At 37.0% G+C, this 12178-nt stretch overlaps 1 protein-coding gene across 8 annotated transcripts in view; it reads right to left on the minus strand.

Annotated features, from left to right (window-relative positions):
- Positions 1-12178, minus strand: part of TENM1 (teneurin transmembrane protein 1) — a 1194370-nt gene that overhangs the window by 124007 nt on the left and 1058185 nt on the right. For all 8 annotated transcript variants that reach the window (XM_074324280.2, XM_074324276.2, XM_088794943.1 and 5 more), the window contains one exon: positions 1526-1546. In XM_074324280.2, the coding sequence (XP_074180381.1) occupies positions 1526-1546 (21 nt within the window). The remainder of the gene's footprint in view (positions 1-1525; positions 1547-12178) is intronic.

Raw genomic sequence — 12178 nt, forward strand, 5'->3', positions numbered from 1 at the left:
CAATGTGCCTTTGAGGGAAGTTAGAATTATCATTCTCCTTAAATCTCAGCTGGGGAAACCCAGATACATAGAGGGCTTGCCCAGGGTCACTAACAAGCCTGTGTACGAACTAAGATTAGATTAGATCATATGTGACTGACTGTGCATACAAAATACCTTCAGAATACTCTTGTTCTGAAGGTGGCAAAACAAACAAACAAACAAATCAGTGTTCTTACCTTCTAACTGAGCAGCATATCTTATTTTGCCCAGCGAGGCTGTTCTTAAACTTTGTACACTGGCCTTTAGAAAATGGAATAGCCAAACACACCAAATTCAAATCTGATTAATGTTATTTTTTTGACAGTCAGGAAGGTCTTCTATATTGATATGTAATTCCTTGCCATTTCATGCCATTTCCCAAGTGCACTTCAGCTCTTTTGAGATTGGTTTATTTCTACTTTCTGAAAATATGCCATACCTGAGAAAGAAAAACCACTGCACTACACTCCAATTTGTTCTAATCCCTCATGTCTAAATGCATATCACAATTTGGAATATGTGAAGATTCCTTTTATAACTTCAGTGTTAGATTTACTGTCACCTTCTTGGTTTTACATTGGAGCAATGCCCTTCAACTTAGCAAAGATCACTTCATTCATGATGGTTAAAATCACATAGATTGTTAAATGGGCAATTAATGCATATAATTAATACTGTGCAACACTTTACCAGTAAGCAATTTGATGACCAACTCAATTTGCTTAAGAAACCAGTTATGCCAAAGTAACAAGGCTGAGCTTGTGCAATGGCATTTAGGAAGTGGCATTTCCCAAATGAAATCCAAATAAAAAATCCTATCAGTGCCATTGTGATGACAATTGGCATTTGGAAGTGAACAAATTCAATTTTCTCCTTGGTAATTTCAGGTAATTTAGAATAGTTTTGACGAGTATAATGCATAAACAAAATGAATAAAAATATTATGATTAATTTCAGAGCTATATGACATTGTTGGTCAGTGGTCAGGTTAAAGTTTTTCTATTATTTCTTTTTGGTGGGAAGAAATAGAAACCATGAGGTAACATAAAAGAGAAAAGGAAATATCTCATTCAAAAATTCATTGGGGTCACTGTGTCTTAATGCACTCACTAACTATATACCTGGCTCTAGGAGGATTGCTGTATTATCCCTTTCTCTACCTGCAACTTGGAAACATTGAATCTATTTGAACTTAGACTTATTTGTGATATCACCTAAGAAAAACATAATGAGACTTAAGGCCTTCTTTTCTCATAAAGTACTGAACTGCCAGCTTCCACTTATCTTGTTTTCTTTTAGGTATATTCGGATCCTCCAGCAAATTCCCACTTAGTGGAACTCTTTTCTTTAGGAAAACACTTACCTGAGTCATAACTTCCAAGTTCACTTTCACATTATTCCTTTAAGCTTATTTAAAAGGTAAAATTTGCCTGTTAGCACAATATTACGAGGTGGCCCCTTGGCAAGAAGGGACATTAGGCAGCCACCCATGTGATTTGCTTACCTATGTCTGGTATCTCTGTTTCTAGGATGCACAAGGTATCCACGAGGAGCAAGCAAGTAAAAGCAAATAGAGAGTCATCAGTATCATTTAGCAAGTCAATCCTAACCAGACACACCTATTCCCAACTCAGCTTGTGGCTATTAGAGAGACTCCAAAGGGGCCATTTAGTTAGATGTGCAAGTCTAGGTGGACCTAATACCTCCCGGCTTCTCCTAATATGGTGTCAAGATGATTGAATACCTTATTTGGTGGGTGGGCAAAACTCTAAGGCAGTTTTATTCAAAAAGTCCTCTCTGGACCATTTTTATCAGAATTACTTTGGGTTCTTGCCACATGTGCAGTTTCCTGGGGCTCTCCCCAGTCATACTGAATCAAAATCTAGAGGTGGGAGTGGGCCCGGGGAATTTTATTTTATTTTATTTTATTTTATTTTATTTTATTTTATTTTATTTTATTTTATTTTTTTTTATTTGTTTATTTAAATTAAAGTTTATTGGGGTGACAATTCTTAGTAAAATTACATAGGTTTCAGGTGTACAATTCTGTGATACAGCATCTATAGGTCACATTGTGTGTTCACCACCCAGAGTCAGTTTTCCTTCCATCACCATATATTTGATCCCTTTTACCGTCATCTACCACCTCCCCCCCCACCACCACCCTCTGGTAAATTTTGTTTCTTAATAGCATTAAATATTCAGACATTCCAATTGGTTGGTTTGTCTCTTATACCCCTTCCGTAATTTTTCCTTAAAATTTATTTATTGGAGAAACCAAGTTATTTGTTCTGTAAACCTTCCATATTCTGCGTTGTGATGATTACAAGTTCCCCTGTCCAGGTCTTTCTCATAAATTAATTTTTAGATCTAGAGGCTTGATCGTGAATATGATCAAGTTTTGACAAGATTACTTCGCACCAAGAGGCATATGATGTCTAGTTGTCTCTCTATTTGTGGTGTTCACAGCTTTTGAAGATCACTGCTTACATTCACTAATTCATTAGTGGTTGAAAATTGATGATACTCTTTTTTTTTTCTTAGAAAGACCTTGTATTGAAATATCATTTGCTACAATAAAGTGTCTAAACCTTAAGTGTGCACTTAGGTACATTTTTTTTTAATTAAATTTATTGGGGTGACAATTGTTAGTAAAATTACATAGATTTCAGGTGTACAATTCTGTATTACATCATCTATAAATCCCATTGTGTGTTCACCACCCAGAGTCAGTTCTCTTTCCATCACCATATATTCGATCCCCCTTACCCTCATCTCCCACCCCCCACCCCCCGCCCCCGTTACCCTCTGGCAACCACTAAACTATTGTCTGTGTCTATGAGTTTCTGTTTCTCATTTGTTTGTCTTGTTCTTTTGTTGTTCTTGGTTTATATACCACATATCAGTGAAATCACATGGTTCTCTGCTTTTTCTGTCTGACTTGTTTTGCTCAGCATTACTCTCTCAAGATCCATCCATGTTGTCACAAATGTTCCTATATCATCTTTTCTTACTGCCGAATAGTATTCCATTGTGTATATATACCACAACTTCTTTATCCATTCATCTATCGAAGGACATTTTGGTTGTTTCCATGTCTTGGCCACCGTAAACAAAGCTGCAATGAACATTGGAGCACACGTGTCTTTATCTCTAAATGTTTTCAGATTTTTTGGGTAGATACCCAGAAGAGGGATTGCTGGGTCATATGGCAATTCTATTCGTAATTCTTTGAGAAACCTCCACACTGCCTTCCATAACGGCTGCACCAGTCTGCATTCCCACCAACAGTGTATGAGGGTTCCTTTTCTCCACAGCCTCTCCAACATTTGTTATTGTTTGTCTTGTTGATGATAGCCATTCTGACTGGGGTGAGGTGATATCTCATTGTGGTTTTGATTTGCATTTCTCTGATGATTAGTGATGTTGAGCATTTTTTCATATGTCTATTTGCCATTTGTATGTCCTCTTTGGAGAAATGTCTCTTCAAGTCCTCTGCCCATTTTTCAATTGGGTTGTTTGTTTTTTTGTTGTTGAGTTGCATGAGTTCCTTGTATATTCTGGATAGTAGCCCCTTATCGGAGGCACTGTTTGCAAAAATCTTCTCCCATTCAGTTGGTGGCCTCTTTATTTTGTCAATGGTTTCTTTTGCTGTGCAGAAGCTTTTAAGTTTCATATAGTCCCATTCGTTTATTTTAGCTTTTACTTCCATTGCCTTTGGAGTCAAGTTCATAAAATGCTCTTTGAACCCAAGGTCCATAAGTTTAGTACCTATGTTTTCTTCTATGCAGTTTATTGTGTCAGGTCTTATGCTTAAGTCTTTGATCCATTTTGAATTAACTTTGGTACATGGTGACAAATAGCAGTCCAGTTTCATTCTTTTGCACGTGGCTATCCAATTCTCCCAGCACCATTTATTGAAGAGGCTGTCTTTGCTCCATTGTATGTTTTTAGCTTCTTTGTCAAAAATTATCTGTCCATATTTATGTGGTTTTATTTCTGGGTTCTCAATTCTATTCCATTGGTCTATGTGTCTGTTTTTCTGCCAATACCATGCTGTTTTGATTATTGTAGCCCTGTAGTACAAGCCAAAGTCAGGAAGTGTGATACCTCCATTATAGTTCTTTTTTCTTAAGATTGCTTTGGCTATTCGGGGTCTTTTGTGGTTCCAAACAAATCTGATGATTTTTTGTTCTATTTCTTTAAAATATGCCATTGGGATTTTGATGGGGATTGCATTGAATCTGTATATTGCTTTGGGTAATATGGCCATTTTAACTATGTTGATTCTTCCAATCCATGAGCACGGAATGTCTTTCCATTTCTTTGTGTCTTCTTCAATTTCTTTCAAAAAAGTCTTATAGTTTTCAGCATATAGGTCTTTCACATCCTTCGTTAAGTTTATTCCTAGGTATTTTATTCTTTTTGCTGCAATTGCAAAAGGAATTGTTTTTTGTATTTCTTTTTCTGAGATTTCATTGTTAGTATATAGGAAGGCAATGGACTTTTGTGCGTTGATTTTGTAGCCGGCAACTTTACTGTATTCGTTGATTGTTTCTAATAGCTTTTTGGTGGAGTCTTTAGTGTTTTCTATATATAGCATCATGTCATCTGCAAAGAGTGATAATTTAACTTCTTCATTCCCAATTTGGATGCCTTTTATTTCTTTCTCTTGCCTGATTGCTCTGGCAAGGACTTCCAACACTATGTTGAAAAGCAGAGGTGATAGGGGACATCCCTGTCGTGTTCCTGAACGTAGAGCAAAGGGCTTCAGTTTTTCTCCATTAATTATGAGATTAGCAGAGGGCTTGTCATATATGGCCTTTATTATGTTGAGGTATTTTCCTTCTATACCCATTTTATTAAGTGTTTTAATCATAAATGGATGTTGTATCTTGTCAAATGCTTTTTCTGCATCAATTGATATAATCATATGATTTTTGTCCTTTATTTTGTTTATGTGATGTATCACATTGATGGATTTGCGTATGTTGAACCATCCTTGTGCCCCGGGGATGAACCCCACTTGGTCGTGATGTATAATCTTTTTAATGCATTGTTGTATTCGATTTGCTAGAATTTTATTTAGGATTTTTGCATCGGTATTCATCAGAGATATTGGTCTGTAGTTTTCTTTTTTTGTGCTGTCCTTACCAGGTTTTGGTATCAGGGTAATGTTGGCCTCATAAAATGAGTTAGGGAGTATTGTCTCTTCTTCAATTTTTTGGAAGAGTTTGTGCAGAATTGGTATTAGATCCTCTTTGAAGGTTTGGTAGAATTCACTAGTGAAGCCATCTGGTCCCGGACTTTTGCTTTTGGGAAGGTTTTGGATGACTGATTCAATTTCGTTACTGGTGATTGGTCTGTTTAGATTTTCCAGTTCTTCATGGTTCAGCCTTGGAAGGCTATATGTTTCTAAGAACTTGTCCATTTCTTCTAGGTTGTTGAATTTGGTGGCATATAGTCCTTCATAGTATTCTTGGATGATCCTTTGTATTTCTGTGGTGTCCGTGATAACTTCCCCTTTTACGTTTCTGATTTTGTTAATCAGTGTCTTCTTTCTTTTTATCTTAGTAAGTCTAGCCAAGGGTTTGTCAATTTTGTTAATCTTTTCAAAGAACCAGCTCTTTGTCATATTAATTTTTTCTATTGTCTTTTTGTTCTCTATTTCATTTAGTTCTGCTCTAATTTTTGTTATTTCCTTTCTTCTGCTGACCTTGGGTTTTACTTGTTCTTCTTTTTCTAGTTCTTTAAGGTGTAACATGAGGTTATTTATTTGGGAGTTTTCTTGTTTCTTGTGGTAGGCCTGTAATGAGATAAATTTCCCTCTTAAAACTGCTTTCGCTGCATCCCAAAAATTTTGGTAGGATGTATTTTCATTGTCATTTGTTTCAATGTATCTTTTGATCTCTCCTCTAATTTCTTCTTTGACCCAGTCCTTCTTTAAAAGTATGTTGTTTAGTCTCCATGTATTTGTGTTTTTCCCCGCTTTCTTTTTACAGTTGATATCCAGTTTCAAAGCCTTGTGATCAGAGAATATGCATGGTATGATTTCAATCTTCTTAAATTTGTTGAGACTGATTTTATGTCCCAATATATGGTCTATCCTTGAGAATGTTCCATGTACACTAGAAAAGAATGTATAGTCTGATGTTTTAGGATGAAGTGCTCTATAAATGTCAATTATGTCCATTTCATCTAATGTGTCATTTAGGGCTACTATTTCGTTATTTATTTTCTGTTTGGATGATCTATCCATAGCTGTCAATGATGTATTTAAGTCCCCTAGTATAATTGTGTTTTGGTCAATTTCTCCCTTTAGTTCTGTTAGTAGTTGCTTGGTGTATTTCGGTGCTCCCTGATTGGGGGCATAAATATTGATGACTGTTATGTCTTCTTGTTGTACAGTCCCCTTCACCATTATGAAATGTCCATCTTTGTCTCTTGTTATCTTTTTCACCTTGAAGTCTGTTTCATCTGATATCATTATGGCTACACCTGATTTTCTCTGGGTACCATTTGCTTGGAGTGTCAATTTCCACCCTTTCACTTTGAGTCTATGCTTGTCCTTGTAGCTGAGATGTGTCTCTTGGAGACAGCATATGGTTGGGTTTAGTTTTTTGATCCAGTCTGCTACTCTGTGCCTTTTTATTGGTGAGTTCAGTCCATTTACATTTAGAGTAATTATTGATATGTGAGGATTTCCTGTCATTCTATCCTTAGTTTTCTGGTAAGGTTGTGTCTCCATTGTTTCTTTGCCTTTTTGTTGTTGTCTATTATTTCTGTGTGGTGGTATTCTATGATGTTTCCCTCTGTTTCTTTTTTTATTTCAGTATGTATTTCAATTCTGGATTTATTTTGAGTGGTTACCCTTAAGTTTATGTAAAAGAAAGTTTGATATTTAGAGTATTCCATTTTCTTCAGCACGCTTACTTTCTCCATTCCCATATTCCGGTTCAGGCCTTTACTCTCCCCCTTTTTGAGTTTTGGTTGCCACAAATTGTCCCTGTTGATGGTGGTCGAATGGCCTCCTTTAGTATTTCTTGTAGTGCAGGTCGTGTATTAGAAAATTCCCTCAGCTTCTGTATGTCTGGAAAGGTCTTTATTCCTCCTTCATATCTAAAGGATATCTTTGCTGGATATATTATTCTTGGCTCATGGTTTCTCTCTTTCAATAGTTTGAATATTTGGTTCCACTCCCTCCTGGCTTGTAGAGTTTCTGCTGAAAAATCTGATGATAATCTAATGGGCTTTCCTTTGTAAGTTACCGTCTTCTTTTCCCTGGCTGCCTTGAGGATTCTTTCTTTGTCGTTGATTTTAGACATCTTCAATACAATGTGCCTTGGAGAAGGTCTGTTGGGATTGAGGTAACTAGGTGTTCTATTTGCTTCTTGGATTCGAGGGTCCAGTTCTGTCCACAAATTTGGGAAGTTCTCATCGACAATTTGTTTGAATATATTCTCTGCTCCCTTCTCTCTTTCTTCTCCTTCTGTTATGCCCATTATTCTTATATTGCTCTTTCTGATGGAGTCAGAAAGTTCTTGTAGAGTTCTTTCATTTCTTTTAAGTCTCAAGTCTGTTTCTTCTTCAATTTGTGTCATTTCCAGGTTTCTATCTTCGATGTCACTGATTCTTTGCTCCATCTGGTCAACTCTACTACCTAAGCTGGTTATTTCATTCTTAATTTCTTCTATTGAGTTCTTAATCTCCAGAAATTCTATTTGGTTCTTTTTTAAGATTTCAATCTCTTTCGTAAAATGTTCATGCTGTTCTTTGATTGAGTTTCTGAGTTCCTTTAACTGCCTATCTGTGTTTTCTTGTATCTCGTTGAGTTTTTTCAGAACTGCAATCTTGAATTCTCTGTCATTTAAGTCACATATTTCTGTATCTTTAAGTGCCTTCTCTGGAGATTTTTCACTTTCTTTCTGAGCTATCTTGTTGCCTTGGTTATTCATGGCGATTACTGGTTTACTATTTCTCTTCCTAGACATCTACAGGAGTGACTTCTGCAACAGGTTGATAGAAAGCGGTCTTTCTTTTGTTTGCCAGTACTTGTTGGTAGAATGTTTTATTATTTCTCCAACTGCAACTTATTTTTCTTCTCCCACACAGTAGTGCTATGTTTTCTCTGCACTATTCCAACTTCTCACGCAATGGGGGGATTCCCTGGGAGACAGGCTTCTCCTCTGTTAATAGTTCGTCTAGGTCACAGGGCGCAGTGTCCCTGTGGGTATGCGGAGAGCTTTTGATGTTCGAAAGCTCTTCCAGCTGCTGATTCAGAGCCCGTATATTTCAGCAGTTCTGTTTACTCCTGTAGGTGATTTCAGTCAGTAGTGGGCCTCTTCGTGTTGCTTGTCTGCTGTGCAGGGAGTCCTTGGTGGAGTTTTTGTTGTTCGATTCTTTGTAAATTCCAGGGGAGCTTTACAGAGGCTCACCTCACTCCGCCATTTTTTTCGGAATTTTATTTTTAACAAACTCAGCTGGCCATTCTGACTCAGAATAAGGTTTAAGAACCACTGGGCTATGGTTTAAAGAAGTAGCCACTATAAAGGGTCTTAACATTCTAGACTGTTTTGAAAGCCACTTTATCAAAATGCAAAATCACTGTTTTATTATCAATTCTTGTGTGCAAAGGGCATCCCAAACCTAACCCTAAGCTACTTATATGATCTCAGAGATAAGATAGGGACATCTCTTGTGCACATTAGAACATTACTTAGCAATACCTAAAAAAGTTAACAAATTTAAAATGTAAAGGTTTTCTCTTAGACCATGACAGAATGTCCCTCGAATCAAAACTTCTGCATCAAAATAGCTTCAATAAAACATTGTGTAAATCAACTACTAGGCCTTTGTGTCTTCCAGTTATCCTCGCTCCAAGGGGGCAACTGGGGTGGGCAAAACAGAACTGTCAGACCAGAAGAATCTGGGGGCCCATGAACTGTAAGCCTCTTGGCACTGGTTATTTCACTCTTGGACCTGGTACGAGGCTTCTCACATAGGGAGCGCAGTCTTTGACAAGTTTGACTTTGGGTCAAATCTGCCCAGAATTAAAAGGCTATAATCATCTGTGAAATATAGTCATTTAAATTTTAAAATCCTTTTAAACCTGGCCCTTTATGTCATTTTGAAAATCATGAAGATAACAAATCCTTTTACCTAAACTAGAAAATGTTCTTATTCTTCAAAATGTCAGGAATGAAAAGATACAAAATGATTTCATTCGAAGTTATCTGCTACTATTGATTTAACTCTATTTAAAGGGAATCTTTCTGGCATTTTACTAGTTTGGCCATAGGTCAGGATCCACTGACTTTTCTGTTTCCCTGGCCTGCTTCAAAAGGGTAGGTATCCTCCATATGATCTCTCTTATATGTGGAATCTAAAGAAAAGAATAAATGAACAAACTAATCATAAACAGCCTCAGAGATATAGAGGAAAAACTGAGGGTTGTTAGATGAGAGATGTGGTGGGGATGAGGGAGAAGGTGAGGGGATTAGAAAGCACAAAAGGTAACCACAAGATGGCCACCGGGATACGGAAGTCAGGTTGAGGAATATAATCAATAATGTTGTAAAGATTTTGTAGGGTATCTGATGGACACTTGTCTTATTAGGGAGTCCACTTCAGGGATGGTGTAGATGCCTGATCACTGCACTGTACACCTGAAGCTGAAGAACAATGAATGTCAACTATAATGTTATATGTATGGTCACAAGAAGTGGAGTACCGCATTAGGAATAGAGACAGTGGAAATGTAACAGCTGTATGCAATGTCAGACGGGTAGTAGATTGGGGGAGAAGGGTTATCACTTTGTGAGGGATATAAATGATAAATGTCTATTACATTGTTTTGTACATCTGAAACAAATAATAAAAAAAGAAGAGACTAATCTGGGGGGGGATGACAAGAGATATATATTGCATGGATGTGGAGAAAAGGAAACCTTTGTATTACTGTTGGTAGAAATATAAATTGGTACAACCACTATGGAAAACATTATGGAGGTTTTTTTTTTTTTGGTTTTTTTTAATAGAACTTCCATATGATCCAGCAAGCCCATTTTTGAATATATATCTAAAGGAAATAAAATCAAAATCTCAAAGAGATATATATATATACCCCAGTGTTTATTGCAGCATTATCATAATAGCCAAGACATGAAAACAACCTAAGTGTCCATCGACGGATCAATGAATAAAGAAAATATGGTGTATGTATACAGTGGAATATTATTCAGATGTAAAAAAGAAGGAAATCCTGCCATTTGTGACAAAATGAATGAACCTGGAGGTCATTATGCTAAGTGAAATAAGTCAGGCAGAGAAAGACAAATACTGCATGATCTCACATATGTGGAATGTTAAAAAGCTGAACTCTTAGAAGTAGAATAGAATGGTGAGGGGCTGGGAGTGGGGGGAAATGACGAGATGGTGGTCAAAGGGTACAAATTTCCTGTTACAAGATGAAGTTCTGGGGATCTAATGTACAGTATGGTAACTATAGTTAACAATATTGTGTTATATACTTGAAAGTTGCTAAGAGAGTAAATCTCAATCTCACCACTGCACCCCCCCCAAAATGGTAATTATGTGAAGTGATGGATGTGTTAACTAAAGTTATTGTGGTAATAATTTCACAGTTATATATGTGAATCAAATCATCACATTGTATACCTTAAACTTATACGATGTTATATGTCAATTATATCTCAATAAACAAAGTGTTTATACTTCAAAAAAAAGGGTAGGTATCCTGTGGGTTGACACAAAAGGTCAAAAGATGAGAATGGGGAGCTCTGATTAGAAATCTGGCCTCAGGCATTTGAACCTTTTTGAGTTCTTTGTCTCGAGATACTTACTTTTCTTTTGTGGCCTTTAAATTACAGGGTGAGTGTGCTTGAGGCTGGCTCTAATCACTGTTATATGGTTGATCCTCCTGAAGGAAGTTTAGTTGTGAAAGTACTAGAAGGACCTCAATAAAACATGATTTAATCCAGAACAGATTCTCATGGTACAGAACCATCTGTGTGGCTACAAAGAGTTTTGAAATTCTTAGGTGATGGCAAAGAGTAGGGAGAGGGATGGTATGACTTTCATGTAGCTGCTTCTGATCCTGCCAATAATGTCACTCTGAATTTGGGAAGATGCCCCATATTATGTAGAGCAGCTTCTCTTATTAACATCTCAGAGGGAGGAAGTGAAAAATGACAGAATTTATGTCCAGTATGTGCCCTTGTTCTGTCTCAGAATTACTTTTAGTTAAAGATTTAGGATTGAACCACCACCAAAGTCATGCAACTGACTTTGCTAGCAACTGCTGAGGTGCCAGTGTGTGAGCTCTTCACAAGGGCCTCAGCTCATCAGTGGCACTGCCATTGGACCTTGCCATGAGTTAGGAGGAGAATGAAGTGGAATTAAAAATCTTTTTAGAGCAAGAAATCCTGATGGTAGGGTTTTGAAGTTGATCTTTGATTTTGTTCAGGATCTACATGATTAAAAGGGTTATCTATTCTTTTTTAATTAATTTTTTTGAGATATAGTTCACATACCATAAAATTCACCCCTCTAAAAAATACAATTCAGTAGTTTCCAGTACATTCATAGAGTTGTGCAACCATTGCCATCATCCAATTCTGAATATTTTCATCATCTCCTGAAGAAACCGATATTCATTAGCAATGACTCCCCATTCCCTACCTCCCATCTCCACAGGCAATGACTAATCTGCTTTCCATCTCTATGGATTTACCTATTCTGGATAGTTCACATGAATGGAATCATATAATATATATCCTTTTGTGTCTGGCTTCTTGCACTTAGCGTAATGCTCAACTTATTCTTTTTTATATTTTTGTGACATGGGGGATGGAAAAAAGAGACTATGCCAACTTTGGGGTTGCTGTCTAGTGACTTGATGTCATGAGAGCTTGCCTGGCCTGTTCTATGGTGGCTGCAACACTCTACTTGTTCTTCATGCTGTTTCCAGCTTTACTTTATACTTAGTCAGAAGTATTTGATGTCAAAGAATGGTCTTCTCTCCCTGCTCATCTTTCCATGGTACTCTCCCTCTGAAGACCAAGTTCCCACTCCTGCCATTCATTCACTTCTTAGGGCTTCCAACTCCAAACTCCAGAAGCCCTTATCTAAGACTATT

The sequence above is a fragment of the Rhinolophus sinicus genome, chromosome 18, assembly GCF_057876585.1.
Source record: "Rhinolophus sinicus isolate RSI-liver-muscle chromosome 18, RSI-T2T, whole genome shotgun sequence".
Classification (NCBI taxonomy): Eukaryota; Metazoa; Chordata; class Mammalia; order Chiroptera; family Rhinolophidae; genus Rhinolophus; species Rhinolophus sinicus.